Source organism: Rattus norvegicus, chromosome 7, assembly GCF_036323735.1.
Source record: "Rattus norvegicus strain BN/NHsdMcwi chromosome 7, GRCr8, whole genome shotgun sequence".
In the NCBI taxonomy this organism is placed as follows: domain Eukaryota; kingdom Metazoa; phylum Chordata; class Mammalia; order Rodentia; family Muridae; genus Rattus; species Rattus norvegicus.
The window spans coordinates 74,811,240-74,832,772 of NC_086025.1; the positions used below are offsets into that span (position 1 = coordinate 74,811,240).

Here is a 21,533-nt window from a genome sequence, read left to right on the forward strand (position 1 = left end):
GGTTAGAAATTTGAGGATGGTCGGAAGGGTAATGTCAGAGATTTATAGAGGAGCTCTACACACCAGGAGATTCCCTCTCCCACAAAAGATGGGAAAGTTTATCCACATTTCAACAGTGGTACCCCCTAATGATATATCAGAATTATCACTTATGAAAAAGGACCTGAGAAGCATCATGCACTCTGTTGGTGAAGTTATAGAAAAATTGTAGGTGTTCAATTTCTCCTCCCACCACATAGGTCTCAGGAATCAGATCATTGGCTGCAAGGCCCTTTGACAATGGTGCCATCTTCCCAGCTAGAGTCCTAGTTTTGAAATGATTGTTATTAAAAGAAAAGGCTCTGATATATTCTCTACTTCTGTCCCTTGCAAAAGCATTGATAAACTGGTGGCTCCATTTCATGACTAGTTTCTTAGACCTGAATCTTTTTTTCATTATTAGATATCACACATGAGTGATTTCTTTTTTTTTTTTTTCTTTTTTTCTTTTTTTCGGAGCTGGGGACCGAACCCAGGGCCTTGCGCTCGCTAGGCAAGCACTCTACCGCTGAGCTAAATCCCCAACCCCACATGAGTGATTTCTTAATCACTCATAGCTCAGGTCATCCATTTAAGTAGAAGTGTAATATGTTGCCTGCTTATGAAATAAACCTCCAAAGGAATATTAACATTTTAGTGTCTATTTATGGCTTAATTTTTCAAATTACTTATATGATGAGTGTGTTTATAACTTCCAGTGTTATCCGGTTTGATTATATCAATGTAAATATTTAATCTCAGTCTTCTACACCATTAAGCTCAATTACATCCTGTTGTGTGGATTCAGTTCTGTTTGCAGAGCTCCCATTAGTAGTCAGTGCTTTGGCCAATCATTGCATGTTTCCAAAGAACACCAGTCTAACACTGCTGAAACTTACAATAAGCACTGTGCCAGAGGCCTGCAGTCGCTTGGATAGCATGCTATCTGCTGGGTAACAAATGATCTGTTTGTTTTCCCAAGTGCATCTCATCTTTGTTATTAAAGAAGCACCTAATCCCAAATTAAAATCGGGCCAGTATATTAAGTACAGGCAAAAATGTCCCTAGTCTCTTCTCAGCCTGGTCATCAGATGTTTATTCAGTTGAAAGTATCCGAAAGTGAAGGGAGTGTTTCTTTGTAAAGTCAACACAGGTAGATCCCATTTCTCAGTATGGCTATACTGCGCCTGTTTTGATTTGTCATCTTTTATATCATACTTCATTTTGAAACACCTGTTTTTTGTGCTTAAGACAGGTTTTTAAAATGTTCCCCCAATTGTTTCTTTCTTTTCTTTTTTTTTTTTTTTTTTTTTTTTAGCATCGTTAATGGCTGTGTATGCGGAGCTTGTGGTGAGAGGCTGGCCTTTGATCACAGTGTACTTTATGTTTGAGGAATGTGGTTGTGGTTGGGAGGAATGGGGAGGGGTTTGGCAGGTGGACACGGGGAGGAGAATGTTAATTGCACAAAGTGCTGATTTCTGTGGGCGGACTGTGCTGTTTGTGTTTGAATCGTGGTGTGTATTGAAGAAATGGCTGTGTTTTCTGTACGTAGCAGGTTAATAATAGAATCAGTTTGCCTTAAAATGAAAGAAGTATTTGGAAATTACCATTAAAGCATAGATAAACTGAGCTCCAGATAATTTTAGTTTATATCTAAATTAAGGTAATTACAGTTTGCACTTAATTTTTTAAAAATAAGCTTCTGGTAATATTCCTTATACTGCTAATTAATGAAATACAGCGTATGTAGACATGGTAAATGTGAGTATTGTTCAATAAATAATATACTAGAAAACATTTTAAAATGATTTTGTTATCTATGAGTATTCTCATAAAAGATTGAATTTTCTAGGATTATTAACTATAAAGAATAAATGTCTTAAAAAAGAAATAGAGCAGAACTGTGGGACTGTATGAGCAAACAGGAAAGTGTTCTCTGCAGTCATGTGGGATCTGGGAGAAATTCTGGAAAAGTGTACACAGTGCATGCCTTGTAATCGTGACACTTCAGGGTCTCTGTTAGTACTGTGGAAATATGTGCTCTGCGTCTTTAAACTTTTGAGCTCTTTCTTTGTACATTTGGGTGCAGTGCAACCTAACTTGAGCATGGGAAACACATTCTTCCCTCCCCAGCTTTACAGTCTCCACTCAGGACTATCTGTTCAATGGATACTACTTAGTGATTAGCTCTCTGTCATGTCAATCAAATCTTTGTCGCTAGCAAACTGTTTTGTCACTGTAGCAGGGATCTGGTGCTGCAAATTTATCTCTGACAGAGGAAGAATGCTTTTGAAAACAGTTCTTCCGTGATTTGCTGAAGCTTAATGTGACCTGGGAAGGAAATGTCCCGTCTCTGGTATGGGAAAAAAGGGAGAAGACATCAGCAAGTTAATCATAAATACACTCTGGTAAATCTTGATCAATTACTGCAGTTTCTGTATCTTACAGTCTTGTATTAGTGTCATTATGCAAAACTGTATCATATTTGAATGCACAAACAAAATATAGAGTAAAAACTTATGTGATTACAGAAAAGTTTAGCATATATTTAAGAATTCTAAGTATATTTCTAAGTATATATGTCACTAGAATTTTGCTTTGTGATAACATGGTGGTTTTTCTATTCACTCCAAAAGAAAAATAGCATATCTTTGTTACTGCCTTAATGTTCTCATTTAAATATAATCTTGTAGGAAAGGATTCAGAATTTTTTTTCCTTGTTTAGAAGAAGAGGAGAGAGTGAAAACTAAATTGTATGGAATAGATCACAAACTAGATTCTGTTACACATTCCTTCAGGCTCTCTGAGAAATGTGTTACTCTACAGTCCAAGATGCTTTTTAAAGCTGTTCAGGAACTTTCTGGTCAGAGCTCTTAACACAGACCTTTAAATGTGTTACACAGAAGAAGCCAGATTGTATTTCAAGGAACCTAGTTGGTTCTCAGTGTAATTGTACACACGGTTTTGTAAATGTATTGTCAGGTGCTCTTCCTGTGGTAATTTAGGATTGTTTTCCTTATGAATGCTATTTGTTTTGTGCTAATTAAGGATGAGAAAAATAAAGGTATTCTCTCTCTCTCTCTCTAAACCAGGAGTCACTTTAGAAAGTGTCTCACAGTCACTGTACTCCCCTAAATGTTGAGCATGTCAGAGATAACAAAGTCCCCCTAGTTAATGTTATTTAACTATAATTTCAGAAATTTTTTAATTTTCTGTCACATCAGCGCTGATGGGTTTTATGCACCTGAAAATAATAATTTTTAAATTTGTGATCAAGTTTATCAAATTAACTAATTAACTTGGCCTTTTTAGTTTTTAACCAAGAGCAATAAAGGTGTTCATATTCTTTATTTAAACTTAAATAAATATTGATTTTTAAAATATTTTAATTGCAACTTTAGGCAAATCTTAGATGCTTGAACACAGAGGTCAGCAGTGCTGCACAGGGCACACATACTGGTTACTCTCTGAGTCCTGCCACTCACTAAGAGGCTCTTCTGGGATGTTTCTCCTGTGATTTTTTTTCCCCTAAGCCCATATGTCTCTTACTGGTCATTAACTTCACCCATGTATGTGGTATATACAAGCATACAATATAGCATTTTTTCATAACTTTGAAATTGCTGCTGTAAGATGACAGGCATGTAGTTTTCTGGACGAAGTGATATTTGGTGACACGGGTTCAGCCTGAAGCCAGCCAGGTTTCACGTCACTAGTTTGTCTAATAGAAGTTTTCTAGCTAGTGCCTTGTGTCCTCATGTGTATCAAGCTTAGTTCCCAGTTTTCCTACTTGAGACGGGTCCTTCTGGGAGGAGGCCAGGGAAGGGCTGGAGACAACTGGGCCTGTAACAGATGGATGGCCTCCAGTCCTTACCAAGGCGCTTCTGTGTTGAAACTGAAAGCAAGACACGTTTCGTCTGAGGGAATAAGCAGTCTTTCAGAACAGAGGAAAGCTGATGGCTGCTCACTGTGTGCCGTGCTTTTTAGCATGCTTCCTGTCTTTCACACAGCTGATCAATAGTTAGACTTTAGCTGTCTTACAGAGCTGGTGAGAATGTGGCCATATATTTCTCTTAGCACTGACACTGTTCTAAATGCTGGTGTGTGTGGTATGAAATTTGATCTTATAGTTACCACATGTGTTAATATGAGATATTTTCATTTTATAAGTGAGATCATTTAACTTCAGGATATAAACACGGGTAGCAACAGGAGTCAATAAGTAAAGATACTTGCTGCCAAACCTGATGACCTGAGTTTAATCCCCAGGACCCATGTAGTAGAAGGAGAGGACTACCTACTGAAAGGAGTCCGCTGACCTCTCTACACATGCACCATGGCACACATGCACACATATACACACGTGCGCTCTCACACATACACACACACAATAAATAAGCACTTTTAAAAACCATCAATAATAATACTTGGAAGATGCCTCAGGTCAAATGTATAGAATAAAATTAACCCTTTGCAACTTGGCTTCCATGAGAATCCTGTTACTCGGTTATTCTTAGCTTTCCGGGGTGTTTTGTTTTGTTGGGTTTTGTTTGTTTGCTTATTTGTTTGTTTTTACTTTCATGTTTTTAGCTTTAAGGCTGTTTTGGAAATTCAAGCTGACATCTTCAACTTGAATCTGCAGTCATTTCTCAGAGATTTTCACATCTTTAGTAGGCACGTGTGCGAGTTCTTACGCCTTGGTGTCTGTCAGAGAGGTGTAATTTGCTTGAAAGCATTTGATAAAAACTTAGGCTTAGTCTAATTCAGCAGCAGCAGTAAAGTCATTATATGCCAACATTAGTTTATTACCATTATTAGTAGTTGAGTTTTTTCACCAGTTTGATTTTTTTTAGGTTGTCTTCATGTAGAAAAGGCAGGTTTTCCCCTCTTTGGTGTTTTGGGTGTGCAGCTGCAGGGAAAGCTACTGGTGCATTACTGACATGTCCAAGAGTCAGCTCACACTGGGACTTCCGGGAAGCAGCATTGAAGTGTGCAGCCGGAGTTTGCTGGAAGAACAATGGGGGAAATGACTGCAGGGCTCTGTGTGTTAACTGGTACTCTAGACACACAGCCCAAGTTATCCTTTTAAAGTTTTACAATCCCATTACACTGTCATTTTTCTCTTGTACATGAATTGGGGATATCTTGCTACAGTGGCTAAATTCAGAGTGAGGCCTTCACTCTGTGTGTCCTTGTTCTCGCCCATGTCTGTTAAGTCTCTGCACTCACAATCTTTAGGATAGAAAGAGGGGAAAGTGGGTGGTGGTGGTGGTGGTACTTTGCTTGTTTAAACATTTAACCTTTACCTATTTTATATATAGCTTACAAGTAAAGTTTATTCCTTGTGAAAAGCTTAAAGTATGAACATCATTTCAATGAGGTTGCTTAAGTTCACAGAGTTGTAAGAAGCTGAGTGAAAATTAGAGCTCTGATCCCAAAGCCATTCTTCTTCCTGCCCTTTACACTGCCACCCTGTAGTAGTGATAGGCAGTGCGGTAACGGCCTTTTCACAGATGACATCCTGTCAGTAACGTACCCTCTGTACTGTGGACACTCACAGCTTAATGGAAGGGACTCATATACTGTCTGTATTGGCCTTAGTTGAAAAGTTGCCTTAGGTGTGTAAATTATAAGAATAAAATGAAGATCTGATTCTGCTTCGCAACATTAATACTATCACATCACTTTTACATTACATTTATTTATGTGAGTTTTTCTGTAATACTGTCCTCCCTAAATTGATAAGCACCACCCTGAATATTTTGCTTATTGTTTCACTCATTTTTCATTTTAGAGAATAGAGTTTATTTTATTTACTTTTATGGGCAAGGTATAAAATATAGTATAATAAAAATATAATAGAATAAGATAAAACAAAAACTAACACAAAAAAGAGCCCAAGAGAAGACGCAAGAAACAGAGACTCACTCATTTGCACAGTCAGATCCCATAAAAACACTAAGTTAGAAGCTATACTATTTAGGCAAAGGACAATGTTTCTGTCTCCTCTTCTATGGCGGTCCCTGAGCCTTGGGTATGGGGGCATTTAATGGAGACACCCCATTTAGGGCTGAGTTATCTAAAGTCTCTCTCATTGCATAGTCTCTGGCTGAGAGTCTCTGTGTTTATTTCCATCTGATGGCTGAGCAAGGAGGGACTGATCTATGGGGATAGCAAGATGTCATTAGGAGTCATTTATTGCTGGGTATTATTATCATTATCATCATTATTGTTGTTGTTGTTGTTGTTGTTATTTAAACCAATTTGCTTTTACCCTGTGTCCCCAGGCCAAGAACCCCAAGCAATGTCAGATATGGGTTCCATCTGATGGAGAGACTCTTAAGTCCAGTCAGGACTGGTTGGCTACTCCCACAGACTGTGTGCCACCATTGCCCTAGCGTATCTCAGAGCTGTGGTTTAAGTTTACATAGAGATTAAAAAGGAAGCATAGTTCTTTCATTGTAAATTTCATGGGTATTGACACATGAGTAATTATAGGACCATGGTATACTTTAATTGCACTAAAATCCTGCTGGGGCGATAGATATTTGCCAATTCTTCATTCCCTCTCTAAGCTGCTCGCACCCACTAATCTTTTTTTCATTAAAAATTCATTTAAAAAGTAACATTAAACTCCCCAATGCTTTCATACTTACAAGCGTTCCTCTTAGTAAAATACATGTTAATTGGGATCTCTTGCTTTCTCTCTGCCCACTGCCCCCCTCCTTCTCACAAAAGTCACTGAGAAAAATGCTCTAGAGAATCACGGTGCGGTTTGCCCCGGCATTACTTCTGTATATGAGGTTCTGGTTGCAGTTTAACCACTCCGTGCACTGAGGAATCTGGGAATGCCCATCTAGCCCTTTGCCTCCCTATTTACATCATCAAAACATAACTTAAGGATCTGCTGATCTTCCATGGTAGTCCGTTGGTGTTTTGTAGCTATTTGATTTATTTTGTCCCTAGTAGTTTGTTTTGTACAATTAATAAACAACAGGAAGAAAAATACTTAAAAGAAGAAAAGTAAGAAAGGCAAAGGAGGGGCATCAAGATATCTTAAGAGACTAAGAGTTAATTTATTCAACCCTGAGGGCTGAATTAATTTGTGAATTATTGAGCCAAACGGTTTGTGTGCTGTTGAAAAGGAGCTGACTATTATCAAATAATGATAATAATAACAACAACAACAATAACAATAATGTACTACTACTAAAGCAAAAATCAAACAAAAAAACTGGCTGTTACAAATTCACTATGTGGCTTGAAGCAAATCACTTAACTTCTTTCCTCCTTAGATTTCTCGTTTCACAAAGACAAAGTTGAATATCCTCTGTGGCCTCTTGTGTCCCTAATTTGTATCTCTGATGTGTAGTTGTCCATACCAGGGAACACTTTATTTCTAAATCTCTACCACTGTGGTCCTTCTCACAGGTCCACTTTCTTGTCCACCATTTTAGAGACAAGGCAGGCCTGAATACAGTCATGCTGAACCTCAAGAAATGGTTTCTTAAGTTTGTGTTTTCAGTCACATATTGGAAATACTACAGATGGGATTCCTAGAGTAAGACTACTCTGTAGTACTCTGTTGAATGAATATAGCACTTGACATGTTCAGTTTCTTGGTGTGCTTTGTGTTCTGAGCATTTATCAAAAAAGGAATTGTCATTCAGATTCTGTGTAAACATATTTTCAAATTATGTAGATACCCAATGTAGGCTACCAGGTAGCCCGAATGGTAGTTTATATGGTAAGAGTATGCTTACTTTTAGGAGACAATTCCAGAATGGTTGTACCATTTTGAATTGATCAGCAGTAAGTACAATTCCTGCCAGTTGTTTGGGGTTTGTGTATACTAATAAGCACATTGAAATCCTACTGTCTATGAGAATTTCCTCATTTATTTTCCATAACGGCTGCTTTTCAATTAGATATATTGAAGAAAGAATATCATCTGTAGCTTGACTGCATAGAAGTTTTAATCTTCAGTCATATGGGGCTTCTTGATTTTCTCATTCATGATTATTCTTTTGGTATTCCATTTGAAAATAGCTCTTGGTTACCTTGAGTTTCATATATTTAAAGAATTTTATTTTTGTATTTTCCATTTGAGTCTGTAAGCTATTTTGAATTTTCCTGTAAAAGACAAGAACTTTTTTCTCCTCCTGCCAGCCAGATCTCCATTCTTGTCCTTCTCCCTCAGTTGCTGTATTTGTGTGGGTATGTTTCTATTCTATTGCACAGATCTGTCTGCTGCTTGCCAGCCTCATTCTCTTGCTTACTGTGGCTTTAAGAGAAGTGTTGGTGCTCCAGGTGATTGCCTTGGTCTCTCAGCTCTGCTGGGCCTCCATCTGGGTAAACCTTTCAGATCAACCTCTGAGTATGTTAAAGGAGCTGAAGAGTGTCTTGGTGGAATTAGAATTGGAATTGTGTTGACACAGTAAATGAAATGAGTGGATACCTTGGTAACATTGAATGACTCTCCCTGCCCATGAACATAGGCCACTTCCATTACTTAGACCTTTGTTCTCCTTCATCAGAATTTTACACTTTTCTTTTTTAGGTCTTCTGTGCACTTTGTTAGGTCTGTGCCTAAAGTACTAAAATAATGTTAATGGCAGGTAGTTGATTTTTGTATATGAGCCTGGTGTGCTGGCAATACTGAAGCCATTTATTAATCCAGCAGTGTTTAAGTTGATAATTCAGATTTTCATTATTCAAAACCATAGAATTTTTTTAAGCAAAGATGGTTTTAATTTTCTCCTTTCTTATCTTCCTGTCTTCTATTTCATGTCTTCATTGTGTGTCCAGGACTTCCTGTAAGCTGTTGGATAGGAGTAATGAGGGGGGATCTCTTTTCCTTGCTCCGGGCCTTCATACAAAAGAATTTTGATGGTCCCATCTGTTCGTGATAACAGCTATAGGGTTATTCTTTCTATATGGTCCTTATCACTTTGGCATCCTCAGAACTTCTAGATAGCTGACTGTTTTCATCACAAATGAATATCAGATTTTCTGTCTATGATAATTGTGATCACAATGTTTACTTTACCTTCTGGATTATATCAATGGCTTTCCAAGTATAACCTGCTTTGTATACCTATAATAAATTTGACTTGATCATTATGTACATTTATTTTTATGCATTATTTGAGGGAACTCGCTAATATTTTGTTAAATGTGTGTGTGTATTTTCATAAGCGATAGTCTTCTGTAATTTTCTTTTCTTGTAATGTCTTTATTTGTTTTTTTATTAGGGTAATGCTGGCCTCACAGAATGAGTTAGTAAGTATTTCCTCTGCTTCTATTTTCTACAAGAGATTGTGGAGAATTAGTTTCGTTTCTTCCTTCTGTGTTTGGCATTTACTTATCAGTAAATCCATATGGGCCGGTGCTTCCTGTTTTGGAAGTTAATCCTTGATTCTATTTAATTAAGGGATAGGTCTAATCATGTCTGTTTCTTCTTGTGTGACTTTTAGTGGTTTATGTCTTTTGGGAATTGATGTCCCACTCTGTTCCACCTTCTCTGGTTTTAATTAAACATGAGTTTGTATAATTTTCACCCGTTAGCCTTTGAGTTGTGTTCACCTAACTTTCCCTAGTGCTTGTCCTAACATTCGTCGTGCATATCTTTAAGGTAGGAGGACTCCCGCTTCTCTCTCTCTCTCTCTCTCTCTCTCTCTCTCTCTCTCTCTCTCTCTCTCTCTCTCTCCTTTTCAGAATACAGCATCATGTGTTGTAATTCATCACTCACCTGATCTACTTCTCTAAAGGACAGTGGGCTGCATCCCTGTCCACTTCTTCTCCCTCCCAGCCTGCGAGGACGGCGTGTGCTGTTTGGTATTAAGATTCTGTTGTTGCTGTTGTTGGGCTTTTCGTAGAATTCCAAGAAATTTGTTCTTTAAAACTCTTGCTAATATCTTTATTTCTTTTTCTATGCAATAAAAAGAATTCCCTGATACCTCTGTAACTAAGCATCCCCTCTTCCGAGTTATGGGCTGCTGAAGTCTATATTCCTTCTTTTCTCACAAATCAGACATTTACTATTTTATTGAGACAATGCTTAAATACTTATTGATTCAAGATTTTAGGGTTGTTTGTTTGTTTGTTTGTTTGTTTGTTTTTTAATTGCACATACCTCAGATTACCCTCTGGGGATCATTTTCCTTCTAGTTGACATTTGCACTATGACTTTCCTCTGTGAAGACTGGATGGCTAACACTCTAGCTGGTGTGTCTGAAGCAGAAGAGTACTGAACGGTGCAAGTGCTGAGCATGGAGCACTCCTCCCTGGTGTCCTGAAAGCATAGAGTGTAACAACCAGCTATTGTCCAAAGGCCCCACTGCAGTGTTGGGAATTGAGGAATGCATGACTGTCCTTTGTCACGAAGGGGCCACAGTATATGGGAATGTATAACTTGAATACCTGGGAGTTTAGGACTCTCCATTAATCCAGTGCCTCAGGGAGAGCTTGGTGATTTTGGTTCCCTTTTTGTTCCCTCATAATCTTTATTGAGTTTTGCTTCGATAAACAATTTTAGATTGGCCATTCGTTTCCCGCCGTGTCGTGCTCTTTGGTTTGCTGACTATTTATGTTGGGTTTGTGTTTACCTACATCATGCTCCTCAGGACCTGAGTGAAGAGGCTGGCACTCTCAGAGGATTTGCATCTGCCCTTGGAAACTTTGCCTCCAATTTAAGATTTGTAGATTCTCCCACCTGTTACTTAATAATGAAACAACAGAAAAACAAAACCTTCTCTTTTAACTATTATGAAGTCTTTAGTAGATATAATGTCTGTGCTTTTTGTTTAGGGAACAGAATGCTTAAATCTACAGATCTATTTTTAATCAATTCTGGAAAATTCTCAGCATTACCTTTTCTTTTTTTCTTTTTTTTTAATTTTATTTCTGCATACTTTTTTTTGGATATTTTATTTATTTGCATTACAAAGGTTATCCTCTTTCCCAGTTTCTGATCTGGAAAACCCCTATCCTATTCTACTTCCCTTGTTTCTATGAGGGTGCTCCCCAACCAACCCACCCACTCCCACCTCCCTGCCCTGGCATTCCTCTACACTGGGCATTGAGTCTTCCTAGGACCAAGGGCCTCTCCTCCCATTGATGTCCAACAAGACCATCCTCTGCTACATATGGTCTTCCATGTGTACTCTTTGGTTGGTGGTTCAGTCCCAGGAATCTCTCGAGGTTTGGGTAGCTTGATACTGTTTTCTTCCTCTGGGTTACAAACCTCTTCAGGTCTACCAGTCCTTTCTCTAACTCCTCCATTGGATATCCTGTACTCAGTTCAATGGTTGGCTGTGAGCATCCACCTCTGTATTTGTTAGTCTCTGGCAGAGCCTCTCAGACAACAACTATATCAGACTCCTGTCAGCAAGCATTTCTTGGTATCCACAATAGTGCCTGGGTTTGGTGTCTGCATATGGGTTGGATCTCCAAGTGGGGCAGTCTCTGGATGGCCTTTCCTTCAGTCTCTGCCCCACATTTTGTCTCCATATTTCCTCCCTTGAGTATTTTGTTCCCCCTTTTAAAAAGGACTGAAACATCTGCACTTTGGTCATCCTTCTTTTTGAGCTTCATGGGGTCTGTGAATTGTATCTTGGGTATTCTGAGCTTTTGGGCTAATATTCACGTATTAGTGAGTGCATACCATGTGTGCTTTTGTGATTGGGTTACCTCACTCAGGATGATATTTTCTAATTCCATCCATTTGCCTAAGAATTTCATGAAGTTGTTGTTTTTAATAACTGAGTAGTATTCCATTGTGTAGATGTACCACATTTTCTGTATTCATTCCTCTGTTGAAGGACATCTGGGTTCTTTCCAGCTTCTGGCTATTATAAATGAGTGGAGCTTGTATCCTTGTTATATGCTGGAGCATCTTTGAGTGTATGCCCAGGAGTGGTATAGCTATGTCCTCAGGTAGTACTATTTCCAATTTTCTGAGGAACTGCCTGAATGATTTCCACAGTGCTTATACCAGCTTGCAATCCCACCAACAATGGAGGAGAGTTCCACTTTCTGCATATCCTTGCCAGCATCTGCTGTCACCTGAGTTTTTAATCTTAGCCCTTTGACTAGAAGTGCAGTGGAATCTCAGAGTTGCTTTGATTTGCATTTCTCTGAAGACTAAGGTTGTTAAATTTTTAGGTACTTCTCAGCCATTTGATATTCCTCAGTTGAGAATTCTTTGTTTAACTCTGTACCCCATTTTAATAGGGATATTGGGTTCTCTGGAGTCTAACTTCTTGAGTTCTTTGTATATATTGGATGTTAGCCTCTATCTGATAAAGGATTGGTAAAGATTTTTCCCAATCTGTTGGTTGCCATTTTGTTTTATTGACAATGTCTTTTGCCTTATAAAAGCTTTGCAATTGGGTTGGGGATTTAGCTCAGTGGTAGAGCGCTTGCTAGGAAGCGCAAGGCCCTGGGTTCGGTCCCCAGCTCCAAAAAAAAAAAAAAAAGCTTTGCAATTTTGTGAGGTCCCATTTTTCAATTCTTGATCTTAGAACAGAAGCCATTGGTTGTTCTGTTCTGGAAAATTTCCCGGGTGCCCATGAGTTTGAGACTTTTCCTCACTTTTTCTTCTGTAATACTGCTTGAGGTCAGGGATGGTGATTCCTCCTGAAGTTCTTTTATTCTTGAGAATACTTTTGGCTATCCTGGGTTTTTTGTTACTCCAAATGAATTTACAAATTGCTTTTACATGAGTGTCTCTGCTTTGATGTGGAGGTCCTTGATCCACTTGGACTAGAGCTTTGTATAGGGTGATGAGAATGGATCGAATTGCATTCTTCTACATGCTGACCTCCAGTGAACCAGCATCATTTGTTGAAAATGCTATCCTTTTTCCACTGGATGATTTAAGCAACTTTGTCAAAGATCAAATGACCATGGGTATGTCAGTTCATTTCTGGGTCTTCAATTGCATTGATCTACCTGCCTGTCTCTATACCAATGCCATACAGTTTTTATCACTATTGCTCTGTAATACTGCTTGAGGTCAGGGATGGTGATTCCTCCTGAAGTTCTTTTATTGTTGAGAATACTTTTGACTATCCTGGGTTTTTTGTTACTCCAAATGAATTTACAAATTGCTTTTTCTAACTCTATGAAGAATTGAGTTGGAATTTTGATGGGAATTACATTTGATCTATAGATCAATTTTGCATTTGGCAAAATTGCCATTTTTACTATATTAATACTGCTAATTCAGTAACATGGGAGATCTCTTCATCTTCTTAGGTCTTCTTTGATTTTTTTCTTCAGAGGCTTGAAGTTCATGTTATACAGATCTTTCACTTGCTTGGTTAGAGTTACACTAAGGTATTTTATATAATTTGTGACTATTGTGAAGGGTGTTGTTTCCCTCATTTCTTTCTCATCCTGTTTATCCTTTGAGTAGAGGAAGACTACTGATTTGTTTGAGTTAATTTTATATCTCGCCACTTTGCAGAAGTTGTTTATCAAGTTTAGGAGTTCTCTGGTAAGATTTTTGGGGTCACTTAAGTATACTATCATATCATCTTCAAATAGTTAAATTTTGACTTTTTGCTTCCCAATTTGTATTCCTTTTACCTCCTTTTGCTGTCTGATTGTTCTGTCTAGGAGCTCAAGTACTGTATTGAATAGGTAGGGAGAAAGTAGGCAGCCTTGTCTAGTCCCTGATATTAGTGGGATTGCTTCAAGTTCCTCTCCATTTAGTTTGATGTTGGTTACTGGTTTTCTGTATATTGCTTTTACTTAATTTAGGTATAGGCCTTGAATTCCTGATGGTTTCAAGACTTTTATCATGAAGGGGTTTTGAATTTTGTCAAATGCTTTCTCAGCATCTAATGAAATTGTCATACTTTTTTTTTCTTAGAGTTTGTTTATATAGTAGATTACATTGATGGATTTCAGTATATTGAACCATCCCTGCATCTCTGGGATGAAGCCTATTTGATCATGGCGAATGATCGTTTTGATGTGTTACTGGATTTAATTTGTGAGAATTTTATTGAGTATTTTTACATCAATATTCATAAGGGAAATGGGTCTGAAGTTCTCTTTGTAGGATCTTTGTATAATTTAGGTATAAGCATAATTGTGGCTTCAAAGAGTGAATTCGGTAGTGTTATTTCTGTTTCTATTTTGTGTAATAGTTTGAAGAGTATTGGTATTAGGTCTTCTTTGAAGGTCTGATAAAACTGCACTAAACACTTCTGGTCCTGGGCTTCTTTTGCTTGGAAGACTTAATTATTGCTGCTATTTCTTTAGGGCTTGTGGGACTGTTTAGATGAATTATCTGGTCCTGATAGCTTCAGTACCTGGTATCTGTCTAGAAAAATTGTCTCTTCCGCCCAGATTTTCCAGTTTTGTTGAATATAGGCTTTTATAGTAGGACCTAATTTTTTTTTATTTCCTCAGTTTCTGTTGTTATGTCTCTCTTTTCATTTCTAATTTTTTTTAATTTGGATGAGATCTCTGTGCCCTCTGATTAGTCTAGCTAAGGGTTTATCTATCTTGTTGATTTTCTCAAGCAACCAGCTCCTGGTTTTGTTGATTCTTTGTACAGTTCTTTTTGTTTTCTACTTGGTTGATTTCAGCCCTGAGGTTGATTATTTCCTGCCATCTACTCTTCTTGGGTATATTTGCTTCTTTTTGTTCTAGAGTGTTCAGGTGTGCTGTGAAGCTGTTAGTGTATGCACTCTCCAGTTTGTTTTTGGAGACAATCAGAGCTATGAGTTTTCCTCTTATCACTGCTTTCATTGTGCCTCATAAGTTTGGGTATGTTGTACCTTCATTTTCATAAAATTCTTAAAATTATTTAATTTTTGTCTTTATTTATTCCTTGACGAAGTTATTGAGTAGAGCATTGTTCAGCTTCTATGAGTATGTGGGCTTTCTGTTGTTTTTTTGTTATTATTGAAGATCAGTCTTAGTACATGGTGATATTATAGGATGAATGGAATTATTTCAGTCTCCTTGTATCTGTTGAGGCCTGTTTTGTGACCAGTTATATTGTCAGTTTTGGAGAATGTACTGTGAGGTGCTGAAAAAACGGTATATTCTTTTCTTCTGGGATGAAATGTTCTACAGATAGATGTTAAATCCTTTTGGTTCATAACTTCAGTTATTTTTACTGTGTCTTTGTTTAGTTTCTGTTTCTTATCTGTCCATTGCCGAGAGTAGGGTGTTGAAGTCTCTCACTATTGTTGTGTGAGGTGCATTGTGTGCTTTGAGCTTTAGTAAAGTTACTTTTATGAATGTGGGTATCCATGCATTTGGAGCATTGATGTTCAGAGTTGAGAGTTCATCTTGGTAGATTTTTCCTTTGATGTGTATGAAGTGTCCTTCCTTATCTTTCTTGATAACTTTTGGTTGAAAATCAATTTTATTCTGTATTAGAATGGTTACTTCAGCTTGTTTCTTGGGACTATTTATTTGCTTGGAACATTCTTTTTCTAGCCTGTTACTCTGAGATAGTGACTGTCTTTGTCACTTACATTCGTTTCCTGTATGCAGCAAAATGCTGGTTCCTGTTTACATATCCTGTCTGTTGGTCTGTGTCTTTTAATTAGAGAATTGAATCCATTAATGTTAAGAGATATTAAGGAAAAGTGATTGTTTCTTGCTATTATTTTTGTTACTAGAGGTGAAATTATGTTTTTGTGGCTATCTTCTTTTGGGTTTGTTGAAAGAAAATTACTTTCTTGCTTTTTCTAGGGTGTAGTTTCTCTCCTTGTGTTGGAGTTTTCCATCTATTATCATATATAGAGCTATAATTATGGAAAGATATTGTATAAATTTGGTTTTGTCTTGTAATATCTTTGTTTCTCCATCTATGTTAATTTATAGTTTTGCTAGGTATAGTAGCCTGGGCTGGCATGTGTGTTCTCTTAGGGTCTGTATGACATCTGTCCAGGATCTTCTGGCTTTCATAGTCGCTAGTGAGAAGTCTGGTGTAATTCTAATAGGTCTGCCTTTATATGTTACTTGACGTTTTTCCCTTACTGCTTTTAATATTCTTTCTTTATTTTGTGCATTTGGTGTTTTGACTATTATGTTACGGGAGGAGTTTCTTTTCTGGTCCAATCTATTTGAAGTTCTGTAGGCTTCTTGTATGTTTATGGGCATCTCTTTCTTTAGGTTAGGGAAGTTTTCTTCTATGATTTTGTTGAAGATATTTACTGGTCCTTTGAGCTGGGAGTCTTCACTCTCTTCTATACCTATTATCCTTAGGTTTGATCTCATTGAGTCCTGGATTTCCTGTATGTTTTAGGCCAGTAGCTTTTTCCTTTTTACATTATCTTTGACCATTGTGTCGATGATTTCTATGGAATCTTCTGCTCCTGAGATTCTCTCTTCTATCTCTTGTATTCTGTTGGTGATGCTTGTATCTATGGCTCCTTGTCTCTTCCTTTGGTTTTCTATATCCAGGATTGTCTCCCTTTGTGCTTTCTTTATTGCTTCTATTTCCATTTTTAATTCCTTCACCTGTTTGATTGTGTTTTCCTGGAATTCTTTCAGGGATTTTTGTGATTCCTCTCTATAGGCTTCTACTTGTTTATTTATGTTTTCCTGCGTTTCTCATGTCTTTCTTGAAGTCCTCCAGCATCGTAATCAAATGTGATTTTAAATCTAGATCTTGCTTTTCTGGTGTGTTTGGATATTCAGTGTTTGCTTTGGTGGGAGAATTGGGCTCCGATGATGCCATGTAGTCTTGGTTTCTGTTGCTTGGGTTCCTGTGCTTGCCTCTCACCATCAGGTTGTCTCTGGTGTTACCTTGTTCTGCTATTTCTGACAGTGGCTAGACCATCCTTTAGGCATGTGTGTCAGGAGTGCTGTATACCTGTTTTCCTGTTTTCTTTCAGCCAGTTAAGGGAACAGAGTGTTCTGCTTTCGGACGTGTAGTCTTTCCTGTCTACTGGTCTTCAGCTGTTTCTGTGGGCCTGTGTCCTCAATTCACCAGGCAGATCGCTTCAGCAGAAAGGTTGGTCTTACCTGTGGTCCCGTGGCTCAAGTTGCTCGTGGGGGGCTGCTTTTGTGCTCTCTGTGAGGGCGGCAACCAGGAGGGCCTGCGCCACCTTTTCCCAGGGCCCCGTGCACTGGTGTCCCAGATGGTGATAGGTGTTTTCCTCTGAAGTCAGAAATGTGGGCAGAGTTTAGTCTCTTCTGGCTTCCCAGGCGTGTCTGCCCCTCTGAAGGTTTAGCTCTCCCTCCCACGGGATTTGGGTGCAGGGAGCTTTTGATCGGGTCCCTTCAGATCGGGCGGTGTCTGAACCTCGGGGGACCTGCCACTTGAGTGCCCCTATCTTCCGGTTCCCAGAGGCCGTATACAGTTTCCTCTTGGGCCAGAGATGTGGGCAGGGGTGGGCAGTGCTGGTGGTCTCTCCCACTCTGCAGTCTGGGCGGTGAGCTCTCTCTCCCATGGGGTTGGGGAGTCGTGTCAGTGTTTTCTGTGGTATCATCTGCCCCTGAGATTCTCTCATCTATCTCTTGTCTTCTCTTGGTGATGCTTGCGTCTGTGACTCCTGGTCTCTTTCCTAGGTTTTCTCCCTGGGGTTGGCTCCCTTTGTGATGTCTTTATTGTTTCTACTTCCATTTTTAGATCCCGGTGGTTTTGTTCCATTCCTTCACTTATTTATTAATGGCTTCCTGTAATTCTTTAAGAGATTTTTTTGGGTTTCTTCTTTAAGGGCTTCAACCTGTGTTCTCCTGTATCCCTTTAAGGGTGTTATTTATGTCCTTCTTGAAGTTCTTTATCAACATTGTGAGATGTGATTTAAGATCAGAATCTTGCTTTCCGGTATGTTGGAATATCCAGGACTTGCTGTGGTGGGAGAACTGGGTTCTAATGATGCCAAGTAGCCTTGGTTTCTGTTGCTTTGGTTCTTGTGCTTTTCTTTTGCCATTTTGTTATCTCTTTGTTTTTTTGGTCTTGTTATCTCTGACTGGAGCCTGTCCCTCCTGTGAGCCTGTCATCTTAGGTGTGTAAGCACTCCTGAGACACAAGCTCTCTCTGGGTGGGATTTGTGTTCAGAGAGCTGTGCCACTGGGTTAGCTCAGGGGTGCAGATGGAGACCGGAAATATCTGTCCCCAATCGCTCTGTGGTTCCTGAGCCCCGTGGTTTCCTGGCAGGTTCTTCTTTAGCCATTATTGGAGCAAAAGTGTTTATCTAACCTGTGAACTTAGGAGTGGCAGCACTCCTGGGAGAACAGCTCTCTCTGGTTAGGATTTGGATCCAATTTGCTGTGCCACAGGGTTAACTCCAGGGTACAGATAGAGACAGGACACAGCCTTACCTTTTCAAGAATTTTCTTTTCTAACAGAGACTTAATTGGAATTAGTGATATTTCATTAGTCTAGTTCCTGTGCCAAGCTCTTGCTGTTCTCAGACTTTCCTCTTAGTAATGTATTGTGGGTAGTCGTAGGCGTGCTTCCTAGTTTTACTAAGATACTCGTGAGTATCCGCTTTTTTTTGACACAACTGCGTGTTTCAAGGTTACTTTTATTGTATAAACTCTATTTGGTTAATTTCCAATATGCTTAGCCATCTTCCTGTTTGCTTATTTTTAGAATTAAAAAAAAAAATCACATGTAAGTTGTCAGATAATTTTAGTATCTAGAGTTGGTTTAGTGTTTGTGTGTACTTAATTAGGGCTGTGTGCTAGGTTATCATTCATCACGACCCATATTTGATTTATCTGAATCTGTAAGAGTCTTGAGTCCTGACTTGAGCTTGTTATTCTCGGTGTATGTCTTCTTGACAGACTAGATTATATGAATGCCATCATACAATCCTTTTCTTGGGATTCCTTCCTTTGTGGGTCAGATATAGTGTGCATACCTCGTCTAAAAACAGTGTCAGCTGGACAGCTCTGGTGTTTTGATAATAGCCTTTAGAATAAAATTCCTAGACATTCACACCTACAACTCTTTAAAAATGATAATGGCATAAGTAGATGCATTGAAAATATTTGTTGAAGTTGGAAATAGTGGCTGAATAAACTTTACAGCAGTAAAGATTAGTAATTTAAAACATCATTGGGTATTTCATAAAAGAACTGAGTAAGGGTCAGCAATGTGGCTTAGTAAGTTAAGGCACTGGCCACCAACCCTGACAATCTTAGCTCTGTCCCAGGACTCACTGAAGGAGAGAACTTGTACCAGTGAGTTTAGCTACACTACTTTGGCTCCTTGCACCCACCCAGGAGCTATTTGGATTCTTGAATGAAAGACACACACACACACACACACACACACACACACACACACACACACACCAGTTACGTTTAAAATGCCTTGACTAGTTCAAAGGTTGGGTAGTTCTAATCCTCTCTGCAGCTAGTACACATTTCCCTCCTGTAATCCTGGCTTAACACCCTCTAATTTTATATTTTATCTTTGTTGCCCTGGCTCCTTCTGGGCGGCTCCCTAGTCTTTGCTGCCCAAGATGCTTCTGGGCAGTCCTTTTGGGGACCTGCATTCCTTCTCACCTACTATTTTGGATGATTTTCTTTCTGTAGCTCTAAATCTGATCCATCTCCCTCTGAATCCTGGTGATTCTCTCCTCCCTTCTCTCAGTTCCTAGCCCACACAATCTAAAAGGTCTAGCCCTCTCTCTCTACCCAGCCACTGGCCATTTATTGATTGATCAAAAATCAACTGGTGACAAGGACCTTCAGCATTTGGACATGCAGATTCCTGATAAATTCAAAGCATTAGAACCAGTCCCCACCAAGAACTGACTCAACTGAGTTTTCCTTTGATTACAACATATGTGCGGCTCCATGCACACCCACACTTATATACCATGTATGCACATTATACATAAATGTAGTAAAACCTTTGAAAAAGAGTTATATACTATTAACCTGTTTATTTGTGTAAGTCTTAAGAATCTAAGCTTCACAAAGCCCTATTAACTCCTCAGTAAATTCACATTCATTTGCCAAAGAACAAATGAATCTGAAGAACCTTGAATGGTGAGTGACATGTTTCTATTCCCTGAGAACTGGCTTCTTGCTTTGAGTGCACAGACACTAAGGAACAACAGACTCTGGATAAGTGATGTTTTCTCCCGATGGGGTATAAACAGAATTTCCCCTTTTATCATTCCTAAAAGCTGTTACAGCATACATATTCTATAGTTAAAAGGCTTTGAGTAGTTTCTACTCTCTTAGGAGAATCTGAATAGTTTGTAAATCTGATAAGGAAGTCATATGTATTTATTATTTCCTGTTTGAGTTGTTTGTTTGTTTGTTTGTATGTTTGTTTTTGAGACATAGTCTCTGTTAGGAAGCTCTGGCTGGCCTGGAACTCACTCTGTAGACCAGGCTGGCCTTGGGTTTAGGAAGTAAATTTTTAAGTGTTGACATACATCCTGTGACTGTAATCCCGCAGCAGTGAGGAGAGTGCTGGATTGACAGTTAACAACCTGGGATACAGCACTAGAAAGGCCACCTCAGTCCTGTGGGCCAGCCAGGTGGTCTAAGGTTAAGGAAATTACCTTGTCTTTGTGTTAAATGCCCTAGGGTTAAGGATACCTAGAGCTGCATTTTTAAGAACCCACATGGCAAGCAACATGGGGGAAGCGTGGGGAGCTAGTCTTATTGAGGTTCATCTCTTCAGGCTTTTAATTGATAGGGCGTGGAAATTGAATTCTCTCCAGTGTGAAGTGAGCCTTGGACATGAAAATTGCCCTATCTCCTGAGGCCAATGGAGGAAGAAATATTTAATGACATTGTCTTACTCTTGGTTTAGCTGTATAGCCAGTTCTAGCCTGTTCTGTGTGGCCCAAAACTGAAAGTGTGTGCTTGCCATAGGATATAGCTACTTTAATTTATTACTGCAAATTTATGTTTTACTTTTTGCTAGCTTTGGACCAGGAAGACAGATAAATCTAAATATTCTTATAAGTTTATCCCTTGGCTTTCTTTGTGCCCCCTCCTGGGCCACAAGTTGCTCTTTTGGTTCACATTTAACTTATGTCACAAATAGTCTGAGGATTGCCATATGCAGTGTTAGCATTTGAAAGGTTCCAGCTGCCTCTTGGAAAAGTCATTCCTTCCCCCCAATTCCCTACCTCCTAACCTACCCTGAAACAATTTTACTGACATACTTAATTTGCTTTTTATTCTGTATTTAGCCTTTTGTTCTTTCTGTCAATTCTATTTTCTATTTGTCTAATTTGTGATTGCCTGTTTGCTCTTTTAATTCTTTTATTATAATTCTATGAAGTGTTATTGTGAAAGCAACAGTTTTTATTAGACAAAGTGGAGAAGGGCTTCTTTTGTAATGAAGATGGTTTAATTGATGAATTACAGTAAAAACAAGTCCCATGACTTCAGAAATACTGCTGTCTCTCATCTCCATTAGCTATAACAAGTTTATATTTCCTTTTTTGTGTATTTTTGATTACCAAATACATGGTAGATAATGCTTTTATTTTTACTACATTTTATTTTATTCAGAGAATAATAGTAAAAAGTGATACAATGATATAATGACAGAT

At 38.6% G+C, this 21,533-nt stretch overlaps 1 protein-coding gene across 18 annotated transcripts in view; it reads left to right on the forward strand.

Annotated features, from left to right (window-relative positions):
- Positions 1 to 21,533, forward strand: part of Oxr1 (oxidation resistance 1) — a 436,879-nt gene that overhangs the window by 397,631 nt on the left and 17,715 nt on the right. For 2 of the 18 annotated variants that reach the window (NM_001414906.1, NM_001197332.2), the window contains exon 1: positions 2,246 to 2,426. The exons of 15 other annotated variants lie outside the window; for them this stretch is intronic. In NM_001414906.1, the coding sequence (NP_001401835.1) occupies positions 2,361 to 2,426 (66 nt within the window). In that variant the 5' untranslated portion in view covers positions 2,246 to 2,360. Of the gene's footprint in view, positions 1 to 2,245; positions 2,427 to 9,272; positions 9,301 to 21,533 lie in introns of those variants that run through there. One more of the 18 variants, XM_039078303.1, reaches the window with a different exon arrangement.